The 17,668-nt window shown below is 37.7% G+C and overlaps 1 protein-coding gene across 2 annotated transcripts in view; it reads left to right on the forward strand.

The window, feature by feature from the left end:
- The window catches only part of lyst (lysosomal trafficking regulator), a 140,045-nt gene that overhangs the window by 59,373 nt on the left and 63,004 nt on the right, over positions 1 to 17,668 (forward strand). For both annotated transcript variants that reach the window (XM_066678252.1, XM_066678253.1), the window contains exons 14-19: positions 1,458 to 1,614; positions 1,749 to 1,922; positions 2,312 to 2,475; positions 5,024 to 5,214; positions 13,118 to 13,366; positions 17,483 to 17,656. In XM_066678252.1, coding sequence (XP_066534349.1) covers positions 1,458 to 1,614; positions 1,749 to 1,922; positions 2,312 to 2,475; positions 5,024 to 5,214; positions 13,118 to 13,366; positions 17,483 to 17,656 — 1,109 coding nt within the window. The remainder of the gene's footprint in view (positions 1 to 1,457; positions 1,615 to 1,748; positions 1,923 to 2,311; positions 2,476 to 5,023; positions 5,215 to 13,117; positions 13,367 to 17,482; positions 17,657 to 17,668) is intronic.

Consider the following 17,668-nt stretch of genomic DNA (forward strand, 5'->3'; position numbering starts at 1 on the left):
TGAAAAATTCTAACAGCAAAAAGTATTTATTATCCCTTAATTTTCAGAAATAACTTGTGCATTCTTCACCGATTTTATTTTTTCTGCAGTCCACGTTTACTGCTCAATGCAAGTTTAATAAAACTATTTAAAAAACCCATTTCCAGGTATGACTATGTGCAAAAACTGAATAAAAACAATACAAAGACGTGGATATTTTTAAAACCATGTGTTTAAGTGAAAATAGTACAAAGGTAATATTTCAAATGTTGAAACTGCAAAATTTTAGTTTTCATGTCAATTTTAAATTTGATGCCAGCAACAAATTCCAAAAAAATTTGGTAATGGGACACCAAAATACCAAGGTAAAGTTGTAACTACAAGGTAGCCATTCAAGAATATAATTTCTCAACTTAAAATAGTAAAAAAAAAAAAAAAAAAAAAAAGACAAATAGAAATACAAATAGAAATGATTCTGTAGTGGAAATCACTGCGTGAGCTCAGAAGCTCATCTGATAACATCTGAATGAGCACTGTTTGTCACAAGTTAAAAGTATCATGCAAAGAAGCACCTACATATTAATAGGATTCAGAAACACTGCAGCTTCTCCAGGCCCAAGCTCATTTAAGATGTACCGAGGCAAAATGGAAAAGTGTCCTGTTTTCCGCGGAACCAGAATTTGAAATTCTGTTCAGAAGTCATGGATTCTGCGTCCTCCAAGCTAAAGTGAAGAGTGACAATCTGTCTTGTTGTAAGTACCCTGTTCAAAATCCAGCATCTGTGATGGCATGGGTGTGCATTAAGCAAACATCATGGGTAAAGTTCCCATCTGAGAATGCACCGTTACTGTTGAATGATATATACAGGTTTGGAGCAACATGCTGCCATTCAGACATCTTTTTTTCTTTTTTTTTTTTTTTTTTTTTTTTGGGCAGGACCTTCCTTATTTCTGTAACAAGGCCAATCCACATGCTAGCATAAAATTCATATGACCATATCGTTTTCAAAAACCTCAATATTATTATATAACACTAATATATAATTAACATTTTAAATGTTGTATTTGTGCTGTTTTCTATTCCTATGATTTGCCAGTTATTTTATTTTGTGTTTATATATATTTTTCATAGAGTACAATTTTTGTAAATGGAGTGTGAACTATAAAATGTAGATAAAAGTGCTTTACAGCATGAGGCAAAAAAATAAAGGAGTACAGAACATAATCCATATAGTTACTGATTAATACAACGAAAAATGTGGAAAAAAAAAGTTTAAAGTGGTAAAAGACAAATGGCTTGCTTAACAAAACAGTATGTGTCAGAATAAAATAATAAAAAGTAATAAAGCAAATAAAAGTGCAAACATGAGTTATTTCACTATGTGTACTATTCAGTGTCAGCTGCAATAACGCGTTCTAATTACATTAAAAACAATATATTTTTAAGTGATTACATATTAGTATGATCATATATTCCAGATGAGGATGATATACGCGTGGCTGGAGTCCAGCAAAGTACCTCTCATCTAGTGCAAAGGCAAGGAGAGAAGGACTTCTTGCATGTTCTCTCCATGGGCTCTAAAGCACTAATGCTGCAGGTCTGGGCAGACATGTGTACTGGAGCCTGCACCTTCAGGTAGGACCCATGAAATTAAAAAATAAATAAATTTTAAAAAGGTAACAATTTCAGTGCTGTTTCAGGACTGTTTGTAAAGTTGCATTTGTTTAATGAGCTACACTACTCAAGTAACTCTAGATTTGTGCCTGAAGAATCTGCACTGATCCCGATGATGAGACGAAGGCTGGTCTACTGTGTCAGACTGAGTCTGGTGAGGGAACACTGATTTCAGGCCAATGGCAGCATTTGGCTTTGACATATACGCAGCAGCCTGAGGGCAAGAAGAACATCCACGGCCGTCTGATTTTGTGGATGTGTGGCATTAAGTAAGTTGTATAACATGCTAAACACATGAACGAAACAAGTGTCCGTTTTTCCCATTAGTAATCCGAGGGTTTTCATAATGTTTTAGTCACCTCATAAATCTGAGCAATATAAACATCCAGGAATTTACGCTAGCACTATGTCCCTCACCATCTGATATAATAAATGAATTTTTTATATAACATATAATTCACTAATCTTTTGAGTTTGTATCCTCATGAATGAGATCCATATATCCGAGCTTTTGCTCAAAGCCTCTTTTGATAAACTTTTTTTTCCTCCTTCTTTTTTCCATGGAATGCATTTTAGTGTCAACTGTGGATCAGTTTGTTTCCATTTAACAAAATATTTGTATAGCACTCACTGCAAATTCCATCTGTGCCTCAACCAGGAAGTGTGAAGTCTCGCTTGACTACAGCCTCCCCCGAAAGTCCAGCCTGTCATCTGATAGTAACAAAACATTCTGTTTGCTGGGACATTGTTTGTCCACCTCAGATAACCTTCCTCTGCCTTTAGCTTCACGCTTGGACATGGGCACACTTTTCCTGTTTAATGGTAAGACCGCCCTGTATAACATCCTGTTTTTGCAACACCAACCGGAACTTTGATTACATGAGTTTTTGACAGGCAGTAACAGCCTATATTGTTCTTGATAGGCTTTATACTAAATGTCGGAACGTTGCTATAGGGATTTAAATGCATTTACCAAAAAAGGATCACTATCTAATGTCAGATATTAATGTTGTATGACTAGTTGACTATCACAAATGCCACTCCAAAACATCCTAAACATCCTCAGTCGTGGTGCCTTTAGGCTCATTTGTGATTGCTCCCAAGAATCCCATCCTGTTGACATTTCATTTAATATGGAAGTTATTAATAAAGTGATCCATAAAGGATTAACTTATCGTATCTCATCTTGCAATCAATCAGCTGACAGCACAGGTGCTCCTTAAATGTAGCTGGATTTACTTATTAGAGAGTGCGTCTGGATAAACTTGGACTTTATCTGTAGATGGGCAATGATTAATTGAAGAAAAGAAAAAACAAATCTTGGTAAAAACATATAAAAACATATTTTGCAAACAAAATATACCAACTGTTTAATTATTCAGCAAGTTAGCCAAGCCATTAACAGTGAAGTTATAAAAAAAAATAGTGATACGTTGTTCATGAATACTCAGTTTTAACAAAATGAAGTGGAGGTAGGGTAAAAGACCTGTTTTTGTTTTCTTTTTTGAGGAGCAGTGAGGATTAGGACAAAACATAAAAGAGGGCTTATGAATTTAAATGGAAATGCATCATTTTGTTAGCGCTGCTCAGCCTCTTGGATCTCAGTCCCCTTATTTTCACTAGAAGTTCCTTGTTCGTTTATTTCGTTTTCTGTTTATTTGCTATTAAGTTTAGTGGGTCACCTTTTTCGCATGGGTGAATTAGATTATTTAATAAAATATTTATCTTTAATACATGGATTATATCATTTAAAAACTGTGCTATTTTGCTTACTTGGATTGTCTTTGTTTTATATAAAAATTAGTCTGATGATCTGAAACATCAATAGAAGAAATTTGGAAGCAAGTATATCATTTTTCACTGTTCTAACTGTGACCAGGTTATCCCTAAGTAGTTTTGGTTTGATTGATGTTAATTTCAGAAGGGCCGTCTTTCTCATTTTCAAGTGATAATTCTATAGTCTTCCTGGAAGTTTAGTTACATCTTTGTGAAGTCATTCCTGTTAAATCTCATCTAGTAGACAAATTTTATCTTATGTTTTCACAGGTTTGGTCATTTTTAAAATGGGCATGCTATGAAAAACTCACTTTTTCAGTGCTAGTTCATATTCATTGGTATCTGAAGTGCCTGTTAACCCACAGAATAAGACAACCTTGTCATTTTTGTGGCCTGTCTGTCAGAGAACATATTGAACCATCCTACTCCAATTTGGTTCCAATCCTTATGTAAATTGGCAGATTATTAGAAATGAACCGCCCCCTATCTATGTAGCTACATCTGTAGCACCAAACCCACTTTTATATGAGGTAGCAAAGAAGGGATTAAATCCCAGAAAACAGACAGGACAAGCATGGAGAAATATAAATATAGAGCAAAAACTGTAATTGGGTGAAGAAAGGAGATCAGAGCAAATGTTGAGGTCAGAGGGCAAATGTTTCCCACAGTCTTTCATAATTTGCTTTCATTTCTGGTAAAGCATCAGTGGTTAATGTGTACAGATTCACGATTTGACCCAGTTTCTAAATTGATCACAAATGTTTGTTTCCCTTGTAATTAAATGTGTTGGAACTTTTAAAGCAATTGTCTCATGAATACTTGCATGCCTCACAAAAAAAAATTGAAAGGAGATTAAGAAAGGGATTGGATGAGATTCCTACTATGGAAGAAGCAGGCTTTCTTATATTTTGCACGTGCTTTATTGCATTTCATATGGTGTGATTGGGATCTGTGCAAGGTACAATGAAATCTAAAAACTATGAGCATTCTCCAGTGACAAATACTGCTTAGAGTCTGAAAGCTCTATCTTAGTGGCAAGTCAAGGGTTGTGTCCCAAAAAACCCAGCTAAAGTCAGATAGGAAAGGCTAAGAACAGTTTGAGCCTGTCCTTCAATGAATCCTGATATGACCATTTTTGTAAAGTACTGAAATACACTGGAGTACACTTTCTTTAAACCTGAGACAGCTGAAGCAGTGCAGAAACCTGAGATCTACAGAAACACTTGTTTGCAGTTCCTTATTTAAAAGTCACTTAATTAATTTTCAAATGTTTAAAGAAACATCAAAAGCAGAACACATTTTCCTTAAATATGAAATAAACTATAATGGATTGTAATGGAATAATGTAAAGGGATAAAAATAAATTACTAAAGTGTCATGATGAATCCTACAACAACAAATAATAATAATAATGGTAAAATGAATAATAAAAAATTATAAATAATAATAATTTATCAAATCTGTCAGCTGTTTTGCTGTAGTACCAGTATTAGTACTAGTAAATAGTATTTTATTGGAAACTTTTTCTAACATTAAATATTTTCACTGGTCATAATGAATCTTGCCATTTTGCTTCTAAATGTTGTTATTTTAGGCTCCAGAATCAACACTGAAGAAGCCTTTTACCTGTATGCCAGTGGCCCTGACCTCACCACCATCATGCCGTGCAAGTATGGTAAGCCCAGCGGGACATTGTCCAAGTACATTACTCAGGATGGTCTTCAGTGTGAGCAGATTCGGGACCTACTAATGAGGAGTTCTGAAGTAGACACATCACTACTTATTGTAAGTCTGGATCTGCATTAATATTAACACTTATTTTTGAGTATTTTGGAGGAGTTTGGAGAAGTTTAATTGCATGTATATATGGCAAGTTTAAATTACTTGCAATGTCACAGACCTGTTATTTTAGTTAAGTATAAGATTTCAGAAATAAAAATAAGTTTGTTCAGTATGTGCCTGTGAACCATACATAGAGGCAAAACATGCATCAATTAAATATGAAAAAATTATATTTTGTATTTTTATAGACATTAGCCAATCACAATGGACTATTTAAGTAGACTAATTGCATCTATTAGCATTCAAAGTACACCCTTTTCTGCTTATTCAGTTTTATTTCATAATCATGGATGATAAAAGATACATTTATTCTGCGCTGTGCTAACTGCAGAAAGTAACAGAGCCATAAACACAGTGTATCTCTAAATGTCTTTCTATTAGAATTAGAATCTTTATTGTAATTGCAAAACAATGAAATTCTGTTTGAGCAGTCCTCCTGAAAGTCCGCAACAATAAATAATATAATATAAAGTCTTTAAACAGTAGAAGCTGTTATTAGGGGGCCAAGCCCCAAAGGTCCTTGGGCCACTTTTTCTTTTGCTCAGATTTTTAGGGGTTCAAGCATGTAGTGCTTGAAACCGTATTTTTGTTAGGAGTTTTATTTTTAAGTCTTGTTATTATTCTTCCACTTTTTTCTGCTGTAAAACACAGCTCAAACAGTAAGGCCTAGACACCTGTTTTTGGTTGATAGTAGTCCAATCCCCACTACTTAGTCGCTCAACCTCAACCTGCTTGGCCTCAAGGGGGCGCTACAGAAAAAGTTAACGCATTTGCCCTTGTATCCACTACCACATGTAGCGTAGAGACGAAATTCTATCTCAGATCCCTTGGGTCAGATCCTACAAAAAAGTCTCAAGTACCCATAAGCTCAGCCCACTTAGATGTTTTACTAATTTACAAAACCTACTTTTGTTTACTAGTCTGTGGGTTTTAATCCAGTTTTCTTCAGCTTGGTGTCAAAAAGTTCGTAGGAGTCTGAAACTAAACAATTATTGAAAATATAGAAATTTATAGTCATTATGGTTCATATTTAGATTTGAAGTGGTTCATATGCAAATTAACCACTCCGGCTTATCAGGTTTTAATTGAAAGTCTGTAACTCCAGCATACTTTACTCAAATTGGCTGAAATTTCAGATATTACTTTCAGATATGATTTTGAGGTAGCATGTCATTTGTGGTGTGAAAATGTATCTAGGGGGTGCTGTAATACCTAGAAAGAAAGAACAACAGTTAAAAGCATTTTTACTCTGCTTATAAATGGTCAGTATTAAAAATTATGTTTTTGGCTTCATCTTGTGTCTAATGGTAGTGTTATAGGCACATTTCTACCCTGAATTGCTCTAAATATTCCAGGGCATGAAATAATAATAAATGCTTTAGCGCCATTAAGTGGCCGAATAATCAAAGGGGAAAATAACAATTTCCCTTCACCACCAGATGACGCTATAGTATTAGTTATTTTTGTTTTCATTCACATTAAGTTTGACCTAATTTTCATCTGCACAGCTCAAGACATCATAACATAAACATTTATCATAATTAAGATCAGTGCTCAGCAGATAAATCAAATTAAGGCATCTGGATAATTTTAGTCTTCCTTTAACTTTTCTTACTAATTCTGAAAATAAAACACAATTGGTACTTGTAAATGCAGGAACACACCCTGGGGGGGGGTGCCGGTGCTTCACAGGGCAACACACACACACAAATTCACTCACACCTATGGACACTAGAGTTGCCAATCCACCTACCAACATGTGTTTTTGGACTGTTGGAGGAAACCAGTGCATCCGGAGGAAACCAACGCAGACACTGGAAGAACACACCAAACTCACTCACCCAGAGCAGGGCTTGAACCCATAACCTCCAGGTCCCTGGGGCTGTGTGACTGTGCCACTACCTGCTGCACCACCGTGCCACCCTACAACATTAATTATTATTTTATATATAAGATTATATACACACACAGTGGAGAAAATAAGTTTTTTATACACTGCCAGTTTTGCAATTTTCCACCTAAAAAAATTGAGAGGTCTGTAATTTTTATCATAGGTACACTTTTACTGTGAGAGACAGAATCTAAAAAAAAATCAGAAAATCACATTGTATTGCATGAAATAAGTATTTGATACAATAGAAAAACAGAACTTAATATTTGTACAGAAACCTTGTTTGCAATTACAGAGGTCAGAAATTTCAGCAGGGATATTGGGTTCAGGTCTGGAGACTGGCTAGGCCACTCCAGGATCTTGAAATCCTTCTTATGGAGCCACTCCTTAGTTGCCCTGACTGTGTGTTTCGGGTCATTGTCATGATAGAAAACCCAGCCACGACCCATCTTCAATACTCTCACTGAGGGAAGGAGGTTGTTGGCCAAAATCTCATGATACATGACCCAATCCATCCTCTCTTCAATATGGTGCAGTCCTTATGTTCCCTTTGCAGAAAAGCCACCCCATAATATGTTTTCACCCCCATGCTTCATGGTTGCTCATCCTCCTTCTTCCTCCAAACACGGCAAGTGGAGTTGATACCAAAAAGCTCTATATTGGTCTCATTTGAACAAATTACTTCCCATGCCTCCTCTGGATCATCCAGATGGTCATTCGCAAATTTCAAATGGGCCTGGACATTTGCTGGCATGAGCAGTGGGACCTTCCAGTGGGACAATCTTACCCCACGAGGTGAGATCTTGCATAGAGCCCCAGACTAAGGAAGATTGACAGTTATCTTATGTTTCTTCCATTTACTATTAATTGTGCCAACAGTTGTGGCCTTCTCATCAAGCCGCTTGCCTATTGTCCTGTAGCCCATCCCAGCCTGGTGCAGGTCTACAATTTTGCCCCTGGTGTCCTTAGACAGCCTTAGACAACTGACAAAATAAACAATTTTAATAATTTTTTTTTTAGGGTTCAAGCACTCGTGCGTAGAACCCTATTGTTTTTGTAACGGTTTTTTCTTATTATTCTTTTTCTCCTGTAAAAGTCATTGTGCGGAAGAGACCGTAGGTCGTACAGACTCCCCACTTGGAGGGTAGATGTAGTTTGTGTGCATCTCGGAGGACAACAAAAATTACACTTATTGGCCTAATGGTGGCGCTATAGCAAAGTGAAACGCGTTTAGGTTCATATCTCCTACACCGTGAGGCGTAGAGACAAAATCTTTTTTTCCACAGATTTTTTGGGTCCTGACAAATCAAAAACTGGTTAGTCAAAATGTCATTTTTCCAAGGTTATTATTACGCTAATTTGCAAAACCTACTTTTGCGAACTAGTCCGGGGATTTTTGTCCAATTCTCTTGAACTTGGTGCCAAAATGTTCGCAGGAGTCTGAAGGTTAATAATTATCAAAAAAAGGTTTAAATTTCGATTCAATATGGCCGCCATATGCAAATGAACCTCTTCGGCTTATCGTATGTTTTACTTACAAATTTATAACAATTTCATACTTTACTCCAATGTGTTCAAATTTCATATTCTACTTCCAGATATGATTCTGAGGTAGCATGTCAAAGGAGGAGCCAATATTCATATAGGGGGCGCTGTAAATGCTACAAGTTAATATCTCAGCAGCCGCAAGGCGGATCGGACCGCCGTTTGGCATGCTGCTTCTGTGGGCAAGGCTATAAGTGGAAAATTAAGGACAATTAGATTCGGCCAAAGTTGTGATCGTCATCGGCCAATCAGATGTCAGCACCTGTTTGACTACCTTAACAAGGTCCAATCATCATGGGATTTGACTGGTATGTTCTTGGGAGCCCTCCCTAAGTGCATAAAAATGTTCGTAACAATAGCCACTAGGGGGCGCTATATCAAGAATATATGATATTTCTCAACGAAAATTAAGCGTATCGACACGCAGTTTACTTCTCTGTATACTCTGCAGAGGGCCTCACAACTTTATAGTTGCAAGTGTTGTCAAAAAATGCATTGTATTTTTTCAATCGCCAGTTGTTTAAAATTGAACTTTTTCGAACTAGTCCGTGGAATTTTGCTCTATTCCCAAATAATTGACCTTGTTAGAATCTGCAGAGCCTGTAGGTCAATAATTATCAAAAAAAGTTCAACATTTGGACAAACTTTTGTTGTAATAAATCAATAAATCGAAGTGTGTGGAGCTTTAAACATTCTTTCAGCTGTAACTCAAACAAATTAAGCCCAATCAAGACTAAATTTGACATACGTATGTAGGGCCTTACTATGAAGAAACATATACAATATGACTCCAATCCACCAAAAGGGGGCGCTACAATTGGAGAATAACTGATAAAATTAGCTTTTTTTGTGTTATAGCGCCATCAAGGATTGCAGTGGCACCACAATTTAATCATGTCATCTGATCCTCATACTGATCAAGCATGTGCAGTTTTGAAATTTTTGGGGAAAGCGTTTTTGAGTTATAGGTGATTTTTAGAATTCATGCTGGATCTCTATTATTTGGAGGGGCCTGTAAGCCACATAGTGATGAAAGTTCAACATTTTATTGATAATTATTATATGCCAAGTCTTTAGGATTCCACTGATACCACATATGTCCATGTTAGGAAAATATCCATAGAGTAGTACTCCCTTAAACAGTTCTAACATGAAAGACTGTAACTGCTTAGCAGCACTATGTTACAGTAGTAAATTCTGCTAAGATCCTATAAGATCCTATTCACCTGCAAAGGTTAATGGTCATACCATAATTAAAAATTATAAAGTCTCCTATACCTCTTCAAGTGGCCATTTACCCTCACCAGTCAGGAAATACCCTTTGTTATTGTGTGTTTTATTCTGATGTACTGAGTTTCTGATGTTTACACTTGTTTCTCACAGAGTACAGTGTCTCATTTAATGCCTGACATGTTAAAAGGCAAGAGCTGCACTCTGAATGGCTGTAGTGCAAGGCAACCTCCTCCCCCACACCGCCTCCTGCATTTAAATGCCCACCTGCATTTAAATATTTTATATTTATATATAACTACTCTATAGTAGCCTGTCCAGAGCACAGGTTGCTCTGATAGTGGCCTTCAGCTCTTCTGCATTGTTGGGTCTGGCATATTGCATTTTATTCTTCACAATACCCTGTAGATTTTCAATGGGGTTAAGGTCAGGCGTGTTTGTTGGCCAATTAAGAACAGTGAGACCATGGTCCTTAAACCAGGTACTGGTAGTCCCAACTCCTGTTGGAAAATGAAACCTGCATCTCCATAAAGTTGGTCAGAGCAGGAAGCATGAAATGCCCTAAAACATCCTGGTAGACGGCTGCATTGATCTTGGCCCTCAGAGAACACAGTGGACCAACTCCAGTAGATGACATGGCAACCCAAACCATCACTAACTGTGGAAACTTTACACTGGCCCAAGCCACACGCTTCTGATGCTGTCTCTTGAGTGGGTTCACACAAGGAATGCGACGCTGAAACCCATGTCTTGCATACATCTGTGCGTGGTGGTTCTTGAAGCGCTGACTCCAGCTGCAGTCCAGTCTTTGAGAATCTCCCTGACATTTTTGAATGGGTTTTATTTAACAATCTTCTACCACATCTTTTCCTTTCCTTCTCCTCTCTATTAATGTGCTTGGACACAGAGCTCTGTGAACAGCCAGCATTTTTAGCAATGACCATTTGTGTCTTGCTCTGCTGGTGTAAGGTGTCAATGGTCGTCTTTTGGACAACTGTCAAGTCAACAGACTTCCCCATGATTGTGGAGTCTACAGAACTAGACTGAGAGACCATTTGCAGGTGTTTTGAGTTAATTCACTGATTAGAGTGTCGCACCAGTTGTCTTCAATATTGAACCTTTTCACAATATTCAAATTTTCTGACATACTGAATTTGGGGTTTTCATTAGTTGTCATTTATAATCATCAAATTAAAATAATTAAACACTTGGCATATATCAGTCTGTGAGTAATGAATGAGTATAATATACAAGTTTAACTCTTTGAATAGAATTATGGAAATAAATCAACTTTTTCATGATATTCTAATTTTATGACCAACACCTGTAATATTCAAGTTTATAGTAAGCACTGCTCACACATTATATACCTCACACAAAGACCCTCTTACATCACACACATCACTCAGAAACATACACACCTCAGAGACTGTAGAACACAAGTCACAAACACAAGCACGTATTACGAATAATCTGACACTGCACATACCTACTTGGCTCAATGTCTAACAATTTTGCCATAGCCACAAATGTCAATACATCCTCTCCCGATCAATTCATACTACAGGAGTTGTCAGATTTGACTTGACTGCCATATTAAGCCAGTTAGTGCTTGAACCCACAGATAGCCGCTAGCGGCTCTAGTTATTTGTTATTATTGTAAACAAAGACATTTGATATGAAGCACCCATGCTTCTCCAGACCAAGGGTATGTACTTTGGGCTTTCCTGTTTTTGAAATGCCAGAAACACCTCTGTGACAATGGCTATATGGCTCATAGCAGTCTGGCTAATCTATGCTTGCCTAGTTTCTCTTTGCTCTTGTTTCACTATAAGGTGCTGGTCATAAAATGAGAATATCATGAAAAAGTTAATTTATTTCAGTAATTCCATTCAAAAAGTGAAACTTGTATATTACAATCATTCATTAATTACAGACCGGTATATTTCAAGGGTTTATTTCTTTTAATTTGATGATTTATAACTGACAACTATTGAAAACTCCAAATTCAGTATCTCAGAAAATTAGAATATTGTTAAAAGGTTCAATATTGAAGACATCTGGCGCCACACTCTAATCAGCTAATTAAAATCATAAAATCATCTCTCGGTCTAGTTCTGTAGGCTACACAATCATGGGGAAGGCTGCTGACTTACACAAGCAGGGTAAGACACAAAAGATCATTGCTAAAGAGGCTGGCTGTTCACAGAGCTCTGTGTTCAAGCACATTAATAGAGAGGCAAAGGGAAGGAAAAGATATGGTAGAAAATAGTTAAGGGCTCCTAATTAGCAAAACAATGGGCACTAACTGCTTCACAGCTGGGGTGTGGGGGATGTTTGCCTTACAAGAAAAATCTTGCCTTTCGTGCTTTTAGTGTTAAAGCATATATTGCTGTTGATCTTTAAAAAACATCTTACATCTTTAAACAGTCAGGGCTTGAACGTTTGCCTGACTGCGGTGGCAGTCTGAACCACTGAAGCTGCATTAAAATATTGCATTTTGCATAATCATATGCTGTTCCAAGGATTTACATGTGAAGGTCACAACATATGAACAATTATTTTTCATCCATCCATCCATTATCTGTAACCGCTTATCCAATTTAGGGTCGCGGGGGGTCCAGAGCCTACCTGGAATCATTGGGCGCAAGGCGGGAATACACCCTGGAGGAGACGCCAGTCCTTCACAGGGCAACACAGACACACACACATTCACTCACACCTACGGACACTTTCGAGTCGCCAATCCACCTGCAACATGTGTTTTTGGACTGTGGGAGGAAACCGGAGCACCCGGAGGAAACCCACGCGGACACGGGGAGAACACACCAACTCCTCACAGACAGTCACCCGGAGCGGGAATCGAACCCACAACCTCCAGGCCCCTGGAGCTGTGTGACTGCGACACTACCTGCTGCGCCACCGTGCCGCCCTAACAATTATTTTTGATATTAAATATTGTGAAAGCATGAGAATGATCAAACAATTTTTGAATACTAAAGGGATATTTTACAGTTTAATCGTCATCTATGTTACGTTACCACAATTTTATATGCATTAGTGTTTAGAAAAAGTAGAGGGAAAACCTAGGAATTCAGTTTTTTTTTTTTTTTTTTTTTTTTTTTTTTTTTTTTTTTTTTTAATATTGCTTAAATCTCTCTCTCCCTCTCCCTCCCCCAGGAGAGTCTAGCAGTGGTCTACTCTCCCAGCAAACCATCTGTCTACACCATCTATGAACCAGTCATCCGATTAAAGGGCCAGACCAAGATTCCTGTAGCATCCCAGAGGCCTTTCAGTGCTAAAGAGGTCCAGAGTTCTGTGCTCGACCTACCCTCACTTAGGAGTCTTCATGCCTCCCAGCCCTCTGGCCTCCACAGCTGCCTGCATAAAATTGGTGGAATGGGTGCATTCATCTTCCTGTTTGCTCGGGTAATATGCAGAGGCTTGCTAATCAACATGGCATTGCTTATGATTACAGTTTTTGAATTTTAGCTATAAAAAAATAATTGTTCAACCAGTTTTCACTTTACAAATTATTGAAAGCCGTTTGGAAATTTGTTGACATGATTTTACAGCACACAAATTTTGAGAATTTCATGGAACTGATGATATTGGTTATAGCGCTGATGTTTGTCTTATTAATTCACCTGAGCTTTACACCCATAACACATCTAATTTATATGTAATATACCAATATGAAAATGGTCAAAAATAACTATTTTAGGTCTGTTTCTTTGGATGCTTTGTGACGGAAACATTTGGTGCTACATTGTCCTAATTTAGTGTGGCTCAGGCACAATTTGGTCATTTGGTAATTTGGTAGGCAGGAAAACTGCACCAGTGAACACATGAGATGAACATTGCACCCGGGAAGTGTGACTGCTAATAATGCTGCATGACAACATGACTCTACTCGACTTGGCAGATCTCTTGCTTTCCCACTGGTCAAATCTGGTACCTGTTTCCTGGAACCGGGTATGTTTTCAGTCCCAGCTCACTCCGGGTTCCAACCATGCAGAGTAGATACTAAATGGTGATGTGTAAACCCTGCAGAGTACTGATTGGCCATCATTCATCACACAAACTGTTGCTTGTTATATTTCTTAAATTATAGTAGCTTTCACATTTATTTTTATCAGACTCACAACAGCACCTCGTATATATGCTCCTTGGGCCGATGGCAGACAAACATTTCCATGTAAGCCGAACCTGCAATAAGTAAAGCTTATCTGTGAGAACTGGGGCGTGGACCCGAGTCCAGTCTAAAAAACTTTTTTAACGCCCCCATTCTTGTGGTTTTCAAAGCCAGAGATTCCTAGAGACAGGGTTTTTGTGACGTCACTGGCTCCATTTCACGAGGAAGCTCTGCCAATGGAAAAGCGACAAGCTTTAAGCGAGCCAAGCCATGTTGTGTAGTTTCTGACCCATGTGGTGGAAAAGCTCTGCAATGGCAGGGCCTCCAGAGTGGATGAGATTCATATGGAACTGGTGAAGGCACTCAATATTGTGGAGCTGTCTTAGCTAACATACCTCAACAATGTTGCACTGACATATGGAACATTGCCTTTTGGACTGGCAAATTGGAGTGGGTTTTTTTTCCCCATTTTTTGAAAAAGGAATGGAGAGTAGGTGCCAAGTATCCAAGTATCACATTTTTCAGCCTCACTGGGAAAATCTATGCTAAGGTGCTGGAAAGGAGAACCTGAAGGAGCTGAGCCATAAAGCAAATCATTCAATTTATAGTCAACTTATGTCCCCACCCTCAACTATAATCCAACAATGAACACTACTCTTCATAACTTAATTGTTTAAAAATTTAGAATCTGTATGGTCAATGAAAGGAATTTAGCATAAATTGCAGAAAAATTAGACCTTTTGAACTTTTAACTATATAGGAGGAAACTCTTAAAAAAAAAAAAAAAAAAAAAAAAAAAGTTTGCAATGTGTCATGAATAATGGGTAATATTTTTAACTCAACTTTATTTATAGAGCACTTTAAAAAACACCAACAGCTAGCTGTACAAAAGATGTTTATAAAACAAAATAAAATAAAAGTTCCCCCTCTCTTCTACCTTCCCCCTCCATCTAATTTCTTCCTCTGTCTTCCCTCTCAATCTTTATGTCCCCCTTTCTTTGATCATCACACCTACACCTGCTCTCCTCTTTCTTCATCACCTTTACCCCTCCTCTAACTGTTCTTCTTCATTTATTCCCTTCTCCCAATTCTTCAATGTATATAAGACTCTCCTAAAATATTTGACGTTAGACTGGACCGGCAACAGCCATGGACTGGATTGAGAACAGTCTGGGAACAGAACAGTCTCCAATCTTTAGGTCATCCTGTGTTAGACTGCACGTACCCAACTGTACTCATAAATGATCTTGTGTATGTGTAAATAAACTCCAGTCAGCGCCAAAATCCAGTCTCCTGACTCTACCTGCCGAATTTCTAACATTGTTTATTCTACCGTTGTTGTAAAATGTTACCAATTAATGAAAAGAAAGCAGTGGAATAAGAATAAAATGCAGCTTTTAGTACAGTACTTCTAACGTTATAAGATATGGTCCAATGACTAAAAAATAATTTATTAACAGCTAGTACATTGACATATAATTAATGGGTAAATACATCTTGTCAACCATATTATTATTCACTTATCTGAGTAGTACAACCAGTGTGGTGTATCTCAATGTACAAACCGGATTCCAAAAAAGTTGGTACACTAAACAAATTGTGAATAAAAACTGAATGCAATTATGTGGAGGTGCCAACAGCTGATATGTTAATGAGAATAGAACACAAATCACAGATCAAAAGTTTAAACTGAGAGAATGTATCATTTTAAGGGAAATATATGTTGTTTCAAAATTTCATGGTGTCAACAAATCCCAAAAAAGTTGGGACAAGGCCATTTTTACCACTGTGTGGCATCCCCCCTTCTTACAACCCTCAACAGACGTCTGGGGACAGAGGAGACCAGTTTCTCAAGTTTAGAAATAGGAATGCTATCCCATTCATGTCTAATACAGGCCTCTAACTGTTCAATCGTCTTGGGCCTTCTTTGTCGCACCTTCCTCTTTATGATGCACCAAATGTTCTCTATAGGTGAAAGATCTGGACTGCAGGCTGGCTATTTCAGTACCTGGATGCTTCTCCTACGTAGCCATGATGTTGTGATTGCTGCAGAATGTGGTCTGGCATTATCTTGTTGAAAAATGCAGGGTCTTCCCTGAAAGAGATGATGTCTAGATGGGAGCACATGTTGTTCTAGAACCTGAACATGGTTCTCTGCATTAATGGTGCCTTTTCTGACATGTAAGCTGCCCATGCCACAAGCACTCATGCAACCCCATACCATCAGTGATGCAGGCTTCTGAACGGAGCATTGATAACAACTTGGGTTATCCTTGTGTTCCATGCAGAACTTTAAATTGTGACTCATCTGACCACAGAACAGTCTTTCATTTTGCCACACTCCATTTTAAAAGACCCCTGGCCCAGTGCAAACGTCTGAGCTTGTGGAGCTTGCTTAGAAATGGCTTCCTCTTTGCACTGTAGAGTTTCAGCTGGCAACGGCGGATGGCACAGTGGATTGTGTTCACTGACAATGCTTTCTGGAAGTATTCCTGAGCCCATTCTGTTATTTCCTGGACAGTGGCATTCCTGTTTGAGGTGCAGTGACGTTTAAGGGCCCGGAGATCATGAGCATCCAGTAGAGGTTATGGCCTTGACCATTACGCACAGCAATTGTTCCAGATTCTCTGAATCCTTCGACGATGTTATGCGTTGATGATGATAACTTAAATGTCTTAGCTATTTTAAGCTGGGTAACACCATTCTGGTATTGCTGCACTATCTTTCTGCGCAACAATGATGGAATTGGTGATCCTCTTACCATCTTGGTTTCAGAGAGACACTGACACTCTGAGAAGCTCTTTTTATACCCAATCATGTTGTCAATTGACCTAATAAGTCACTTATTGCTACTTGTACCAACTTTTTTGGGATTTGTTGACACTGTGAAATTTTGAATCAACATATTTTTCCTATAAAATGTTACATTTACTCAGATGTCCTATAAAATGTTACATTTACTCAGACTCAGATATGTTTGATCTCTCATCTATGTTCTATTACAAATAAAATACTGACATTTGCCATCTACACATCATTGCATTCAGTTTTTATTCTTATTCTTTATTATTATTTGTTTAGTGTCCCAACTTTTTTGGAATCCGGTTTGTATAATGAATACATTTGTTTATGATCCCCTCTTAATTCCAGGTATTTCCACCCTTAATTGTATAATTGGATTTCATTTATTAATGCACAAGTAATTTATTTTTTGTTTATGGGTGTAGTCATTTTAAAAGTGGTCAGCATTTTTGTCTTGACATGCATTTCTGTAAACTGAGAACTGGAGTGTTTCATCAGAACATAGAAGAAATTAAGAAAACTGTTACTGATACATTTTAAAGTATTATGGACTTGCTTTTTCAGTGTATCCAATCAATCTCTTGCTTCTCTCTCTCTCTTTCTCTCAGGTAGTGGAGTTGAGTGATTCTGAGAAAACACAGGCATTGGCTCTGCAGGTGCTGTTGTCTCTGGTTAAGTACAATCAGCATCGCATGCATGAGATGGAGTGCCACCATGGTTACTCTATGATCCACCAGGTCCTCATCAAGACCAAGTGCATTGTTGGATATCATGTGCTTAAGGTGATTGTTTTC

The sequence above is a fragment of the Hoplias malabaricus genome, chromosome 8 (genome assembly GCF_029633855.1).
Source record: "Hoplias malabaricus isolate fHopMal1 chromosome 8, fHopMal1.hap1, whole genome shotgun sequence".
In the NCBI taxonomy this organism is placed as follows: domain Eukaryota; kingdom Metazoa; phylum Chordata; class Actinopteri; order Characiformes; family Erythrinidae; genus Hoplias; species Hoplias malabaricus.